Source organism: Stegodyphus dumicola, chromosome 9 (assembly GCF_044657685.1).
Source record: "Stegodyphus dumicola isolate Sdum_Otavi_A_Nest chromosome 9, ASM4465768v1".
Classification (NCBI taxonomy): Eukaryota; Metazoa; Arthropoda; class Arachnida; order Araneae; family Eresidae; genus Stegodyphus; species Stegodyphus dumicola.
In genome coordinates, this window is record NC_140776.1 from 95,832,510 (window position 1) to 95,851,357 (window position 18,848).

Here is an 18,848-nt window from a genome sequence, read left to right on the forward strand (position 1 = left end):
TTTCTCCCTTTTTTCTCAGTAGACCATAAAGATGCTTGTTTACACGTTACAGACTCGTGATCAGAAGATTCGCAGAAAACACATGGTGTTTGTCCCCCCCCGCAAACTTGCGTTCGTCAACTCTGCAGCTGTGTGTTTCGCAATAGGTCTGGTTTCACTCAGTTTGTTATGCTTTTGCGGCGCCGCCTTTGGCTGGACCGTCTGGAATGTACGTTCCCGCGCAACTAACTGTTCAGAAAGAAATTCCACTAGGTGATTCAAATCGTAATTTGATTTTCGAACTGTTTTATTATATTCCAAAACCAAATCTGCGGACAATGTTTTAAGCAAAATAGGCGTTAATAAAGCTCCATATGTTTCTGAGGTCATATTTAATGATTCAAGACATCGAATATGTTTCTGTATATAATTGAATAACTTACGGAAATTTTGAATGTCATTAGAATCTTTTAGAGGTCTTATTTTCAGTAATTTATCTATATGGGCGTTTATCAGTACATCCTTATTTCCAAATCTTTCTGTGAGGAGTTTAACTGAAGTTTCGTAATTTTCTTCGGTTAAATCGAAACCGTCAATGGTGTTATAAGCAGTGCCTCCCAAAAAGGATTTCAAATAATTAAATTTGCTTATAGAGTCAAGCGTTTTATTTTTGTGTATGGCTGATGAAAAAGTGTTCCAAAATGTCAGCCATTCGCAGCTCTCGCCATAAAACTTCGGAATCGTAAGTTTAGGAAGCTTCACATTATGATTTTCGATTTTAACGTTTTCTATAATACTTCCACTTAACTGTTCAGTGCTTCGTAACACACTCAATTTTTGTTGTTCTATATTAATTTCTTTCAATTTTCTTAGCGTTGTATTTAAATGTAGTTATCCTTTCACGATATTCGTCAACACCGTTTAATTCCTGGTCTAGATCCTTTATGTCTATTAATTTTTCTATATCGGATTCTATTTGTTTTAACTCGTTCGATTTTTCATTTAAGAGTTCTAAGGAAATTTCTTATTCCTCTGCATTCACTTCTGTTTTTGGTAATTCAGTTTCAATTCGGCCAATTAATTTTGTAACGGCAGCCCTTATGTGGCCGCGTTTCTTTTTCAATGTATCGATGAATTCCGTCATTGTTTAATATTCAATAATTCAACAACTATCAGCAATTCACTAATTGTTTATGCTTATGCATTATCTATATAACTGATATCAATTTAGACAGTTTCAATAGTTAGGAAAACAGCAGTTACTGGCAGTCCCTGTTCGGGCGCCATGTTAAAAAATTTTATCAACTTTTACTATTAAAATTTTTTTATCAGTAAATAGATAAGTGAAAGTTCACTTACCTTCTAAATAGGGCTGCCCTGAACTGCTTGCCTTTCCTTCTTGTCGGTATCCGTCTCTGTAATGAACTTCGATTCACTGCTAAACACAGCTATAAACTTTTTAAGAAATTTTAATTCGTATGAAAGATATCTACAAAATATTTACAAGTTATAATGATTACAAGCATAATTTATACGGAGACGGTCTATCGTTATACATCTGGTAGACGCGTCAGCCGTTCAACTGACTAATTTTAGTCTCTTTCGCCAGAGGACGTTCGTGGAAGTAAAGTTCTAGTAAGCAAACGCGACAACCACTACGACGTAGCTACGCAGCAGCGTAAATACTTGATGCTTAGAGCGTCCATCCATTTTGAAGAATAAGCAGTCGAGCCGAATTAAATTCCTTATTTATTTAAATTCACATTTTGGTGGCCCCAATTCACTTGCACTCCAATCGTGTCCACTTCCAGAATATTCACAATTTTGATACTATACCTGTAGAAGCTATCATAGCAGCTTATAGATGACTGCAGGAAAGCGTCTTAATAGGATGAAAGCGTAAGCCAGAAGAGAGAGAGTCACAGTATTTCAGAGGAAGAAGGGAGGAAGCCAAGTTTCAGTTCGAGTTGGTTTGGGTTTACAATTATTTTGATTGGGAAAGAGAAATCTGCATTAAGCATTACGTAAGATCGCATGATTACTTTGAATAACACAGTTTAGACTTATGGCGCTATTTTTAGACAGAGAGAGGAAGTCCCGAAATTAAATAAAAACTAAGAGGTTATTATAGACAGTTAAATTTAGAAGTTTGCTTTCATATTTTTTATCTTACACATTATCGAGACCTTTCCTTTTTGCATGGCCTGCGCAGCGCTGATGAAGTAATAATTGCTAACTGAAACTTTTAACTCAAACCAAAAATTTCTCTTTGTGTGCTTCCATCTTGCATAACTACGCACTTCAGCTTCTGCCTCTACTTGGACGTAATTTCGCTATGCTGCTTCCTGTTGCAATAATAACAAAAATTTAAAGTGTTCTTGAGTAGGCACGGTTAGCGTGCCAAGCGAACTGTGGCAGCAAATGTCAGTTGCAAATAAAATGGGCTTAAAACCGCTTGGACTGCCAAGTTCTTTAGATATTAACAAGTCAATATATTAGCATACTACGCAATCAGAATTCTTCAAAATATGGATCGAAGTACGCATATACAGTGCTCCGTTTGCTGCCTTGCTAATTATATCATATATATAAAGAAGAGTGCCTGTTTGTGTGTTTGTTCGCGTTATTGGTTTCTGATCAATTATATTTTTTTTGCCACATTTAATGGATTAAAATTGAATATAGGTGTATCAGCTATAAATTAAATTGAAATGGTGTATGCGCTATATGTGAGCTCGAAACGATATGGGAATTTTTTCGAAGAAAAGCTTTTGACCATAGCGATAAACAAGCGAGCAAAATAAAAGCTTATAAAAAGAACTCTTATTGTGAATAAGAAGTGATTCGCGATAAGCAAAGAACTATAGTTTCACATTGAATGCAGAAGTGCCAATTTTGAATAATTTTTGCGAAGCGGTATGTGATGAAGGTGCTATTCTCATGGACGATAGTGTTAAATTTAAATATGTGCAGCAGTTTACAGATTTGCAATAAATTTCTGAGTCGTCTGAGTTTCAACTAAGTCGGGGAACACGTCATATGCAGTCATTTAAATTTAATATCATGAAAAAATATTTAACCACACACAAAAATAAAATAAACATCTTTTAAATCAACAAATAATTTATTTACGCGATTTTAATTCAGAGCTGAGTTTATTTAAAATAACCTTGAAAATAGTCGAGCATTTTCGAGACTTAAGCGCTGCCCGAGTATCTTGCTAAAATTGTAATGTAGAACTGAACATTGCTTTCAGGCGATTTTTTCCTTCTGTTGAATATACTGAAGAAAAACAAAATTTTCATATAGAAATTCTGAAAATGTCATAAGTTATTAACAAATAAATAGATTCATAGTTTAGTTATATTTAACGAAATTTTGCTTTAACATTTAGATCATTCGTCATTTTCCAAATAACCTAAAAATTGGCTATTTTTTTTTCATTTAAAAGTATTTAAACAAAATATAATTTTCACCACTATTTTGTTTTTACAGTCGGCATGATTTCTGTGATGTTTCCTGGAAAAAACTGGGATAAAGAGAGGAACTAAAGAATTCTTGCAAGTTTTGCTACAAACCTTAATTAAACTAGAAATAAGGCCAAAAATAGTACACTTTTATTATTTATCAGTTTGATAAATGTATGGCCACAATTAAAATAATCGAAGTCCCACATATTCACGTGGCGACATCCAAATGAGGTCCTAAAACAATACCAGAAATTGTGTCTTCAAATTAGCGCACGCTGGCAGATCTCGCCAAATAATCGCTCGTCAGTGGAAATGCAAAACAGCATTGTTCCTGCTTATATTTCTAAAACCTGCAATTATTTAAAATTCTATACATTTTAAATATATGGAAGAATTTAAAACGTACCTTGAAAAACAGGGAACTACTCGTATATGCGCCCCTCAGGTCGCCAAATATTTTTGGCGAGAAACTCCACGCTGCCATATTACTATCTAAATTTTTTGTCTACATTTCGAACCTTAAGCCTAAAATGTCTCCAAAAACCAAGTTTTGAACACACAATTTAAGCTAAAAATCCGAAACAAAAACAAAAAATTTAGATAGCAAAAACGTAAAGTTTCTAACCAAAAATGTTTGACAAGAATCCATGTACACAGCGATATGTTTTAACTTTAAAAAAATCTACGAAGTGCACAATCTAGGCAACGAACGAATCTACGAACTACGCACACCTCGCTTTAATAAATTAACATAACAACAATAAATTTCAAAGAATACCATTCTTTGAATCTTTAAATTTCATCCTGTTTAAACTTAAAAAAAAAAAAACATCCACGAATTGCACAATCTAGGCATTGCGCACAAACCAACAAAATAAACTATAACTAAAATTACAAACAATTCAAAAAACAACAATAACAACAGAAATTCATAGTGAAAAAACAATGAACATTCTACAAAATAAAAACAGTAAAATAAAATGCACGTACCATAATACATTCGTTAATAAAATTTCGCCAGTCACACAAGGTCTGTGAACAAAAGTGCCATGCCATGATCTTCTACATCACGTGCCTTTCTGCGAATCAAAATTTCGAAAGTAACGATAAAAACTTCCTCCAAAGTTAACTTACTACACGAAAACCACGATCCAAATCTTAAACTCCGCTGCACATACTTTACCAGTAAGCATTTAACTGCAAATCCACACAAGAACTATCAGAAACGCCCTTCTTCGTCCGAGTTCTCGTAGCAGCTTCGCATTTCGGACTCCGTTTTAAAAGTCCCTCAGAAATTCCAAAAATACTCTTCGATCCTCATAAACACATCCGTGAACGAAAGACTCGTTAACAACTCCAACATCATACCTTTTAATACTAAATTTACTTTCCACACAATCTAAACTACGCGGCTAAAATCTTGCCACCACGTTTATCACTGCAACATAGGCCATTTCAAAACACGCGCGACACGAACCAAGGAGCAATTAAACCACTTCAGCAAAAGAGTTTTCAACGTCAAAAGGGTTGCCATATAAACACGCAATCGCGCCAGAAATCAGCGCAGAACACATATCGCCACATTTGGTGATCTTAGGGTGAATATAAGGGTAGAGCCAAAATCAGGAGTTGCATTCCCATTTAGCCGTAAGTAAATCAGGTTCTGAGAGCAGGACTAAAAATTGGATTATTTGAATTTCTCGAAAGCATATTTAGGCTATCTGCTTAAGGGAAGGGATGCCTTCTTGGTGGAGAAAGTATTCACTTAACACATGGGGGAAAATCATGAAAACTCCATTACAACCAATGTATTTGTCAGGATTTAAACCTGGGTCGAACTACCAATGCTCAGCTGACTCATGACTTGGCCACAGATGAGCTTAGACAGTGTAAAGAACGGAAGCAGAAATACGCTAGGATGTCATCGGGTTTGAAATATAAATCCTAAAATATTTTGTATTAAATAGAAGTTTCTGAACAAACTTAACCATATTGTAGCTAATGTTCCGTGTTTTTCCAGCCGCACCATATCCGATTTACATCCGGGTTCTGGCGCTTTTAAAACGAAAAAGCGCAGCACGGTTCTTCGGCCATTATTCGCCAGTTCGCAATTTTCAGTGTCGCACCTATATATACAATTAACTTCAGTTACATTATCGAGAAATTTGTCACTAACTTCTTAGTAGTAAAGAGAGATGTCAAAGTAAAACATAAAATTAGGCAAAGCAACGGCCTTGTGTTCAGCGTAGATTTTAAATCAAGACTAAAAATCTACGCTGAGACTAAAATTTCTCTGATTCTGATTAAAAGGGGTTTGTATCTGTTTGTCTTCGAAATCTATAGTCTTGACTAAAATCTTCTCCAAACACAACATTGTTGCTTTACCTATTGCAATATTTTTTTTTTCATATTGTTAATCTGGTACTAATAGTCACAGAAAAATGTTTTCGTATTTCACTCTTCTGTTCATTCATCTCGCTGTTTATAAATGTGTATATTATTATGTTTATATTATTCTTGTTTTATTATTAGCGTGTGAGCCCCTCGCTTTTGTTAGTAGCCCTGACAAATGAAAATTCTTCTCTTTGCTGTTTTCATTTTTGTAACTCCTCGCTCTGTTTTGTCACTTTCAGATTTTTTATTTACATGTATATTTTTAAGCCTATTGTTTATATATTGTTTATATATTTATGTTTATATATTTGTTATTTTAACCTTATTTTTATATATTATATATATTGTTTAAATATCTGCTTCTTTAAAATGGTTGTTCTTATAATCAAATAACGCAAAACAAATTTTACTCTTTTCAGCTTCTTATTCTCCGGATCATGCAATATTGTCAACTGGAAAGTGGCCTTGGAAGTGTATTCCATTTCTCAGTTTTATGCAGTTGCTGAACTTCAGAGCAAATGTCATAATTTTTTCGTTCAAAACCCAGTAACCTCTGAAAATGCCGGAGAAATCATCTGCTATGCCAATTACTTCGGTATCAAGAAAGAGCTCTTAATGTTGGAACGTTTTCTTCAAGATGACTATGTCTCTTCATCGCCATTCCCTATCTACACAGGTTTGTGTACGATCACTACTTCCACATATTTGGAACCATCTGAATTTACCATACCTCTAATCAATGCAGGTCCAAAATCTTTCGATAGCTTATTCCCGGGTGACATAAAAAATGATCTGGAAATTGAATCATTCCAAGGATCGTTTCGAATCACTGGCATCCAAATCAAATTAGAACCGGATAGTAATGAAGTAGGGGAACCTTTGAAAATCTTCTGTGATATCTCTAACACGTACGAAAATATCCACTTTGAGGAAACTAGAGAGAAATCACTAAATTCATTAATCGTGATAAATTTTCGCAGCAAGTTATTAGTAAAACCTGATCAGAAAGCTATGATTAGTGTTGTTATCGATGATTTGAAACCTGCCCTATGTTGGGCTGTCGAAGAAGATTCCATAAAATACCAGTCATATCAAGGGATCTTCCGAATGACAATGAAAAGCAATCGGAAGCTTAAAGATTCTAAACGGAAGAGATTTTTTATAGAAAAGATATTTTATATAATTAGAAAGGAAGCTAATTAGGCTTTTGAAAATTTTATCTAAAATATCAAAGAATCTGGTTTTAAATAATCTATTTTTTAACTTGCTTTTAAACAGTTGGTTGGAACTTTTGTGCAGCGTCCTTAATGACTGAAGTTTTTTTCACGAATTGCATAATACTCATTTTGATGATTTAAATTTTAACTTTTTCAATTTTTTCGTTATGTAATATTACGTTATCAAAGCGTAAAATCACTCCTAAATTTGGAAGCTTTTGCCAGTGTTACAGCAAATCTTTGATGGATAAATGCAATTGAATTAACAGAAACTGAGGAATTCATCTCAAGAATTTTTGTCAATTTCAAATTTATGAACTTTTATTGCAAAAATTATGAATTGAACTTATGAGCTCGTTTTAATATGTATGATTTAGAAAATACGTAACCATGAATAACAGCAAAAACACTTACTGCATCATTTTTATGCATGTATTGTTTTAAGTTATGATAAATTATTTGGTGACGTAAATCGGTCGACAGACCGAGAGAATCTCTATCAGTATTTTGATTAATAGTATGTTGACTAATTACGAACATTTTGAAAATTGTTTGACGTAACTTGAAACAAAATGCTACCAAGATTTTTAGAAGGCATTTTATGTGAGCTCCTTAGTCAAAAATTCTCATACGGAACTCGAAAATAAACCTATTTTTTTAAAGATTTCTCCATCAAAGCATCCTTTTTTAGTCTTTAATCTGCTCTGCCATAATCTTCAATTATGTAATCAAAATTCATCTTCATGTGCCCTCCAGCACCCAAGAAGCTTCAGCAATTTTATTGTTTGGGGACTGCACGTAAAGTAGATATGAGCCCATTTTTCTCTTGAAAAGTTCTCCATGAAATCGTTCCTTTCATTAGGTAAACAAGCTAGCTTTCTTGATTAACCTAATCTGTTAAATATCTTCAAGTTCCGTAAGAGAAATTTAAAGAATATCATTGTTAGCTGTAGAATTTCTGAGAAATCCTCTTGTATTTAGGACAACCGCTTTTTTTTTTTTTTTCGTTCATGTACTCGTTAAATCCATTTTACATGCATTTTGCTGTTCACGGGAACATTATCACCCCCTTTGTCTGGATTTCTGTTTCATCTGTTACAATACTTTTCAGAATGATTAACGATTCTAAAAGACTGTTGTTGTATATAATACATGTTGTGATGGTTTTCTAAAGATCTGCTCATGCTGACGATGATCTCAAGTTCTTGGCTGCATATAGGCGCTCAACCAACTGAGCTATGCGGAGTTGGCAACCAGCTTCGGATAATGTTTTCGTAAGAGGCTCGTTTGATTTTTGACTAATGCAAATGATTACATATATAAACGTGTAATTCGACATTTGACGTTTTTTCGGTTTTAAGGTGGTTCAAATGGGCTATGCATTAAGCAAATACGAATTTTGAAAGATGATTATTTCCGAGGTTATTTTTTGCAATATGCACTAGGTACGATATATGCAACGCATATGAGAAAAGGCGATTTCTAACAAAGAATGCTCCTACTTGCTATAAAGACAATGAGAGTAAGAACCAAATTCTGCGAAAAAGCTTGTCACTCACAAGGGCAATATGCCATCTGTAATTGTGGATGTATCACTTGCAATTACCAGTAATCTCATATTTTCTAATAAGACTGAAAACCATAATTTGGTTTAGTTATAGTAATCCTGCCTTTTAGCTTTCTAGTTAGATTGAGCAATTCAAATCTCGTTACGATTTCTGATGCGCACAGTGATATTGAGTTGCATTTCAAACGTAATTTTTTTTAATTATGGAGCGATATTCGATACATAGCATCAGATATTCAGAAAATTACTATAAAACAAACTTTGCTAAATGGCGATGAATTTATAGGCTAATGTGTGCCTTTGGACATACTGAAGTAGGCTTGGCGTATCTATGATGCTTTGTAGATATGCATTTACTTACATTTTTCAGCTTACGATATTTCCAATTTCCAATGAGAGTTAGCGTTCTTTATAAACCGAACGTAAGCGGAGAAGCACTAGCGAACAGCTACAGTTTATTCTGTGATGGGATCAATTAGGATAGCGTTTACGAAGACATCCTTCAGGTTAGGCAAATTACTGTAATGCTCTTTGCCGCAATATAAAAATCCTATGTGGTTTATTTTGGTATCCAACTCATCGGTGTCTGACGTCTAAATATTAATTATTTGGCACGATTTTTCACTCCTAATGAATGGGTTAATTATGTGGATATTTTCTGAGTTTATACCCATGTGTAATATTATCCAATGGCACATAAGCTGTTTTTGTAAATGATAGTCGCATGTAGAATTTCACGAGCAGCGCTGCCAGGAAATTACTAAGGTATACTTTAATGAACCCTGCATAATGGGCAGCTACCGAGGTTTAATTATTTGTATCATAAGATCTCACAAGTGGTCGAGTGGTTTAGACCGGTGACCCGTGATGTGAGGCATAATTCAATACGGAGGCAAAGAGGGAAGCTGCTGAATGGCTTTTTATTTCTTCATATTACTTTGCAAAAGGGCGTAATGTAGCTCTATTGATATTACTTCGCAAAAGAGCATAATGTAGCTCTATTGCTATTGATTTAATTATGATTGAATGAAAGATTTTGCTTTTTCAAGTATGGATGTCGTTGGCATTATATAAGAATAGTATAATTGAGATTTATTTCAAATGGTGTGCTTAAAGATTTATTACAATCATGTTACTATTTTTAGGATAGAGAAGAAATAACCAAGTTAAGAAGGGTTATCGGAGGCCTTCTGATAGATTTAAAGGGGGCTACAGAAGTTAAAGGTAGAATTTTATCTTGCATATAATTCTGCTATTATATAATATAGTATACGACGCAAGCTTAGCCAAGTCAAAGATATGTGTACATGCTTCTTTTGCAGTTTTTAATAGTTGCCGACTGATTCAGACGGCTGCTTTACTGACAGTTTAACCTGGGTTCGATCGCAGTCGAACGGTTGGCTGCATAATTGGTTTTCGTGGTTTTTCTCGTGTGTAACGTGAATATAAGCCCGTTTCCTTTAGAAAATTCCTCCACGAAGGAATCCTTGCTGTTTGACAGATAGCCCTTGAGTGCTTTACCATATTTAAGCAACCTGACTACCTTTTCACACTGTCGAATAGAGAGGGGGGGAACAAAAATCAGAAGTTCTTAATTTCTTTCCATTATTTTTTCTGTCTACTGTATGAAATATCCTTTCATTACTCTGTCTACTGTCTGTGTACTGTATGAAATGAAAAATTAACTCTCTCCATCTACTGTATGTATATCTGAAATTAAAACAGTAGACCTATGTCTACAGTACTTCACATACAATAGACATAATCCCTTAGCATAGTATGGTAAGGGAACAAATGTTTTAATTTGTATGAAATGAATACTCATATTTGTACTTTCTGATTATCCCTACCCCCCATGAGTGACCTACTTAGTAGAGATTTTGAATTGACGAAAAATATTTGTTTTGCTAATTTTACTGCCAAGATTTGATAAATAATAAAAAGAAGCATCTTGTAAAAAAGCAAATTTAAAAGGAGGAATTTTTAGGCCGGAATTCACTTTTAATCACCGAGGGATAATACTGAGCGAAGTGATGGTTAGTCTTTCACTGTGCATATGTTTAAGCACATGCATGATTCACACTTGCATTTGGCAGTTCTTGCGTGTGTAAACCCGAAAATAGGCGCCCAAATATGGCGATTCTGAGGAATATCGAAATTGGAGGTGCAGAAAATAGCGAGCTTTTTTTTAAAGAAGTTGTTTGTCACTTTATCTAAGATAAGTAAATTAGAGTTTGCATAAATGTTTGCGTGTCGGAAGGAATTACTGTTTTGCAGCAAAATTGTTACCTTGTGAACAAAATTGGTACAGTGTACATTTAAAACTGGTTTCTTTCAAAACGAGCACTGTATTTATCAATCATCATTATTGAAAAAAACGTGTTCTACTGAAAAATGCCATATTTTAGCAAGAAAAATATTGTTATTTAAGTTCAAGATTAACTGTTTGTTATACAACCTTTGCAAAATACAATATTTATTATGAATTAAAAGTGGTGGGTGATAACATGAAACTCGTATTTCGATTTAGCAATGCGATATCTATAACACATAAAAACAAGGTTTTTTTTTAATGTTTTTGGATTTAAAAGGTAGAAGGTTTTAAATAATTGTCCATGAATTATAATATGCTGAATGTAAATACAGATAGGTGCAGAAAATGTATTGTAGTTGATTGGTGTTAAAAATGTTGAATTTAATTCACTTACTTAACTTAAATTTTCCATATTATTGCTGATTATTTAGTTGGTTATATTGCCATTTATTATAGCCATTTTAGGGGATATGAAACAATTCTTACTTTGAAGTACTAAGAATTTTATTTTCACATTAATTTTTTTCTGTAAACGATAACTTCAAAAGCATTTAGAGAAAATTCGGACTAGTTTAAAACAAACTATTAAATTTGAAAATAGCATGTGTTTTTTTTTATTTTAAAAATGTTGCGAGTTATTAATGTATCTTATAATTTTGTCCCATCTTTATATGCTTTTCTGAAAGGTATAGGGCAGAATACGCCTGTTTCATACCTTAAAATGGCCGTTTAAGTGCCCCTGTATTGACAATTAAAAGTAACTTCATTATTTTTTATGTTCACTTTGAAATCTGAATCCGAAAAAAAATTGTTCTAAGCAATTTTTATATGTGAGTATCATTAGTTACTTTGTTACATATTATTACAGTATGATGATCTGTAACAGTGTGAATTATATGTATGTGATGTCGTTTTACCTATAAGTGTTCTTTTAATTTGTCATAAAACGCCTTCAAAACTGCAAGGGCGTCTTATATTCGGGTCAATACTGTATTGTATTCATGGCATAAATAATCCTCAATAATCTAAATTTTTATTTAAATATATTCTAAACTTTTACTTTTTATGAAACCATTACTTAACCTAGAAATTTATTTCGTTTTGTACTTTTGAAATAAATGTTTAATAAAATATTTCACTTAATAAATGTGATGTTTCTATCTAATAAATGGCTTTTATTTATTGTGTATCTTCCAGATCTAGATACTTCATAAAAATATGTATATACTAGTTTTCAAATGCAATATGATTACGATAAAATTGAATGTATATGCACATCCAGTGTGATATATTTTAATACAATAAAAAGGCAAGTACAAACAAAAGAAAGTAATATATATGCTACTGCCTAAAGTGTTTAATTCTGTTAGTTCATTAAATAACTGATTAAAGTGGGTAATAAATTAGTAATTCCACACTTTCACTAATTATTTTATAGAATCACTGGTTCATTTATAGAATAACTAATTAAAGACAAGTAAAGCATAAAATAAACAATTTAACTTGATCATACAACATGCGAAATATTATTTATACAAAGAGGCTACAAAATCGTTTATTACAACAGGATTAGTCAAATTCAGGTATTGAGATATAGATGTAAGCCTATAGAGCAGGGTTTCTCAACCGGTGGTACTTAAAGAAGCGAAGTATTTTTAACTTAAAATTCAAAAATTAAAACCCCAACCTCCTGATAAAGGTTTTTCTCTAACGCTCGCAAAGTTATGCGATCTGAGCTTCAAGATCAAGAGCAATTCCAGAGTGGTAGTTGGAGTAGTACTTTGTAGTGGTGGTACGAAACGTTTTTAGTTTGTGTTTAGATGGTACGCATTAGTCAAAGGGTTGAGAACCGCTGTTATAGAGGCTTCGGAATGGGATTTATTTTGCATTAATTTCATCTTGAGTTTAAAAATCTTATTTAAGAGTTTTTCTTTCCCTAGGAACAATCAGTTCATTAAAACACAATTTATAGATCTTTTGGACAACTTTGTCTTCTAAAATATATCTTTCTAAGCACGATATGTAGACAGGCTTACTACATACTTTTGGATATTTTGAATATATTTGAATATTATACTTAATGGCATTATTTGACCTTGTTTTTTTTTTCAATCAGCGCCTCGGTATCATGTTTCAAGATTAATATTGATGTTCTGTGAATCTCGTACAAAACAAATATTCGGCTATACTTAATCTCTATCCTAAGTTCAGTAAATCATTATTACATAAATATTGCATGTAAATGAAAGTAATGCGTTCGATTTCTCAAGCGAAACAAAAGTTTAAATTATTACTACATAGAGTGTCCTATAAATATTGGTATGGTGTTTAAGAGGAGGTAGGGCACATCAGTAGGATCGAGAACTACATAACAACCTATAGACTGGAAACATCATAGGAAACTGGTGTCAGAGGTACATGAAATGAAGAGACACAAGACAGATTATCAAAATTATTTAATTGCTCACAAATGCCGTAGTAGATGATATCATTTCAAAATGTTACAAAAGATGTTGAAAGTTTCCACCATTACAAGCGATGCGTGCGTTACAGCGAAGACGCGTTACTGTCAAAAACACTTGGATTTGCTTGATATTATTCAGCAGCAGAAACTGTTCTTGCAAGCGGATCTTTTTCAGACTCGACACGTGTTTCATACGCAGTAACTTTAAATATTCCTGCATAGAATGAAATCGAGAAAGCACGGTGGCAAACAATCGGTCCATTACGCCCAATCTATTGTTAAGCAATCGACACATTCAAACGTCTTCGAAAATATAATGAAGCCACATGTTGCGGCTCGTACTTTTTGGCACAAAATCACGTAAGCCTTGTATAACCTGTTCTAAACAGATTAGATAATACATTTAGCTGGGCATCTGCGGTCTCATTCTGTTGGGACTCTCATAAAACTCCCATAAATATCCATTGTACTGACTAAACATCTAATCTCGCATGAAATATGCCTCATTAGTGAACAAAGTAGAAATAACCATATTGGGCACCTTGATGGAGATATTCCTAATTAAAATGCACACGTGCAGAATGAAGGAGACATGCGCTGTTCCGTTATTTTCCCATGGCAGCAGCGACGGCACATAGACTAGTACTCGGCATTCCTTTCTACCACATCAAACATATTGTATTCATGGAGGACGTATAAGTCACTTGTGACCTGACCTATGTCTACTACCTTTTAAGGACCCATATTCACATAAATTATGGCGCCCATTCGAAGACAAACGGCGATTCGATGCACCTCTTTATGGGAGTCATTCTCAATACAATCATGGAGTTGCTTATGCATTGTTGTCAGCAGATCCATACATTAAATGCATGCCTGCCCTGGTCTCTGTCAAGGCCATCTTGATGGGAGAAGGACGAAGACGTCACGAGGGAGGGCAATAGTACTAAGGCCGTCTTCAAACACTATGGAGCTTAAACAGAGTATACGATTAAGCCAGGGATAAATAGAAGGGCTAGCTCATTTCTTTGTTCGACTCCTCGCCGACGCGAGCCTAATGGGGGCTAGTGGCTAATGGGCACAGTGACGAGGCAATAATCTGACGTCAATGTGATGCCACCTATCCTGATTTCCCGCGTTTAAAACAGTAGTTTCATTGAGCTGCGAGACTATTTTCTAGAGGTTACATATCCCAAATTAATTTTAATAATATATATATATATCTGTTTTCTAATAATGTATATATTTAAAATAATTTATATATATGTAATTTTAGTCAGTTTTTATTTTAAATTCTATATTGTAAAGTATCGTTTAGATACTTTACAATAGGGAGCACAAATCAGAGAATTTGGAAAAATGTCTAAAGCCTATTTTTATAAAGACGGAGATTAATTAATGCATTACTGAAAAAAAAATCAGGTGGACTAGTGAAAATATTTCACGTTGCATCGTCATAAGAGCTCTGTCATCTTAAAGCTATGATTTTTGGAAAGAAAAAAAATTTTTTAAAAATTGGAATATCTTTACCTAGTATTATCAAATTAAAGAAATGGTGTTTATTTTATTTTTTAGTGTTTTCTAAATTTTAGTGTAGTCCAAGAATTCAAAGTAATGTTCTTACTCTAAAGAAGGAAAGAGGCGAATATTTGTATTCTGTAGAAAAAATATGCGTTCTCAGTTTCGACGAAATGCATATAGATTGAAAACTCTGCTATGACTCTAAACTGGACTAAGTTGGTTCTTTTCAAAATGTGCAGTTTGTTTTAATCAGAGGTCTCATTTCGCGCTCTGCCTCAAATTACTGAGAAACCACGTTTTAGATAAAGGATTTGTTTTAGAAGATGGAACTGTTTTAAATTTTGATATTATTAAAGAGGTTTTAAATAGAGATTGAGAAGAAATCAAATTGTGTCACAAACTAAAACCGAATTATTTAATGGTCAAGGGAAATGAGAGACAAAACGTCGCTCCAGAGAAAACATTATTTTCAAAAAGTACCGCAAAAGGTATACTCCACCCCACAGGAAATCAAAAAGCATCTGACTTCTATGAGTTAATCGATAATCTCTTCGGTATTATGAATAGTACCAAAATAGTACCAACAAGAATAACAAGTATTTAACAAACTAATTTTGTTAAAGTTATTCTTATTGTATCCTTTGTAACTAATTATTGATTAGATTTTGGGCTAGATTAGCATTTTAGATAAAATATAATAGTATAAAACATCAAAGTAATTGGCATAAAAAGACCTGCTTCCTTTACTCACATTTTTGAAAAATTAAATAACTGTTTTAGGTACTCTGAATAAAGCTATTTTGTCAAAATTAAGGCAACAATCTTATATACATTTATTTAATTGTAATATAGATATAAGTATAAATTACAAAATTATTTAAAAAATATCTATTATATTGAATCGGAAGAGAATTATAACAATGTAAAATTTACAATTAGGCAAAAAATCAATCGTAGGTTAGCAGAAATGTTGCCATATATGTCATATATGTTTAAACATATGTCAATGTAAAGTTGTTTTTTGAGTAAATTTAAATAGCTGCTATTATAGTTATCTTAGAAGCAGTATAAAAATTCTCTCAGTTAGCATGCAAATAAAGAAATTATTAGAAATAAACGTGCATTAAATAAAAAAACTTGCAAATAAAAATAAAAAAAAACCACGGAACTTAATGTTAAAAGAGTAGCACATTTTATCTATTATTTTAAAATTGAGTAAGCATTATTAAATTTTTTAATGGTTCAGTCTAAAATGCATAAAGCAGTAACATTGCCTCTTCCAAATTATAGCTATCTTTCACACACAGCTCATTTTAAACGCTGGTTCAAAAACGCTAATTTCCAAGCTGTGAATTATATTGGCGCGCTCAGTGTCATCATGGCTACGTCATCACTTCTCACTTTCTGCTTCAGGGGGAAAAGCTCTATGAGCTAGCCCTTCTCTTCTAAGTCCTGCGATTAAGCTAGAAGTTATGTAGCATTAACTATGCCTTAACTATAGTAAATTTAACTTTTAGTAAGATGTATCGAAAGTTAAGTTTATTTACTATCTCAATGTTTTTTTGATGTTTCCCTTGAATAATTCTGTTTGACATGTACTTTTTAAAAATTAGTTCGTGTTAAAAAAACAAACACTTTTATGATAAAGAGATTCCCTCTCCCCCGTTTTTATTCATGTTCTAATCATATTTATTACATATGCTATAACACTCATGTTAAATATTAAATAACAATCCAGTAAATTTCTCTTGTATTTTTTCATTTTCAAACTATGTATCCCACACGAATCTCGTAATTTTTATTAGAATAATTTCTTCTTCTAAATTAGACAATAAAAAAATAATAATAAAGTTCTTAAGTTAAAAAAATATTGAGCCCGAGCTTGTACATATATTTTGTACATTCACTAAGCTTAAATAGGGATGTATTAATAATTATAGGCTGCAGCGATTAGTTATATTGCATTAAATAATTCACTGTAATTCCTTTTCCTTTAGTTATTATTTAATTAAGGTGCATAATACAGTGTTAATTGAACTTTTACAGATGCCGCGAAAATGTAGCTTTGAAGACATTTCGATAAGTATTTAAATTTATGAAATAAATGTTTGGTTATGAAAATGAGTATTTTTAATTGCTGCAAATTTTTGCATTGAACATCTTTCTATATGTGTCTATGCATAATAAATGCAAAAAGAATCAATATGTCCAAATCATTGTGTAAATCAAATAATGAAGAAATGGAATGCATTTATATCGCTATATTCCCAGATTAATTTAAAAGTAATATATTTTATCTTAAAATTATGATATTAACAATTAAATTGTAAATATTGATAAATATTATATCTAAGAAATGCATAATTCTCTCTTGAATGTCAATTCTTTTGACGTAACGTGAAATATTGTTACGAATTTGGCATTTAAATAATTAACGTTAGTTGAATTGTAAATTAAATGGTTTTATTTCCCGCGCAGTGCAGCGCGTGACGAATATTAAAAGAAAGCTAAGCCGGAAAATTGAAAATACAAGAGCGCGTGCATTTAACATTTAATAAATATCTCTTTTTGATTTCGAGAAAGTTCCAGAAAATTCTCGCGCTCGATTTAAAATCTTATAAATAGACGGAAAACCTCTCAATTCAATGAAGTGTCACCACTGTCAGAGGTATGGCCACAGTCGTGCTCACTGTAAGCACAAGCCCAGGTGTTTAAAATGCGGGCAAAACCATATTACTACTACATGCACAAAAGACAGAAACTTACCCGGCAAATGTTGCCTCTGCGGAGGCCCCCACATTAGTTCGTACCGTGGTTGCGAAATGCATCCGGATAATTTAAAAAGAAAAATTGCAGAAAAAGAATTCCAAAAAGAAGCGAGAAAAACTTCAAAAAATAATCCCCCTGATATCAACTTAGAAAATTTCCCACCTCTGCCAAGAAGAAACATAACCCAAAATAGCAGTGAAAATGTTAATGAGCAGAATGCTTCATCCACCAATCAGGACGCAGCTGTCGAAAGTGAGAACTTAGGCTCCGTTTCCGATTTCATGATTTGACTGAAGAAATTATTCCTGCAAGGAAAAATTTTCTTCGAGCGGTTCTTAAAATCTAAATCAATATTGGAAAAACTCCAAGTCGGCTGGGAAGCCTTTGAACTTTTATCAAGCATCAATTATGAATTTTAACCACATTAACAGTAATTCAAGAACTCACCTCACTGCCCCCAGCAGTTTAAACCTCGCATTTTTTAACACCAACGGTATTCGCCACAAGAACGTTGAAGTTGCAAACTTCCTTAATCACCATAATATTGATGTGTTTCTAGTGAATGAAACTTGGCTCAGACCTAATGATAAGTTCAAGATCAATGGTTACAACGCATTCAGGACGGACAGAGACCATAACAGGGGCGGCGGTACTATGATATTAATTAAAAGGCATCTGCACGCCAACGAGTTTAATATTCCCAATAGCAGCAGCATTGAAACCACTGCGATCGTTGTGCATTCGTCGCACAAATGAGCCGATTGTCATCATCTCGGCTTATAATCCCCCCAGAAACATTCTCACCAGCAATGACTTGCAAATTTTTAGCAATATCACTCACCCTGTTATTATAGCAGGGGACCTGAATTCTAAACGTCATAGCTGGAATTCTCAAAGAAATAACACAAATGGCAACAAACTTTATAGCTATGCTCTTACGAATGACCTGAGAATTTTTGGACCAACAGAACCTACCAGGTATCATCATACAGGCAGCTCGGATGTTCTCGACATTGTTATTAAAAAAAATATCCAGCAAATCCCTTTCCTACAGGTGATTAATCAATTAACCTCTGACCATCTCCCTGTTAAATTTACTTACCATGGCTTTGAGAAGACCTTGCCTTTAAAGAAAATTATAAACTGGCAGAAA

At 33.2% G+C, this 18,848-nt stretch overlaps 1 protein-coding gene across 1 annotated transcript in view; it reads left to right on the forward strand.

Annotated features, from left to right (window-relative positions):
* The window catches only part of LOC146995423 (uncharacterized), a 31,626-nt gene extending 19,516 nt beyond the window's left edge, over positions 1-12,110 (forward strand). Inside the window, exon 2 of the mRNA XM_085823792.1 lies at positions 6,263-12,110. Coding sequence (XP_085679918.1) covers positions 6,263-7,046 — 784 coding nt within the window. The 3' untranslated portion in view covers positions 7,047-12,110. The remainder of the gene's footprint in view (positions 1-6,262) is intronic.
* Positions 12,111-18,848: the final 6,738 nt, after the last annotated feature.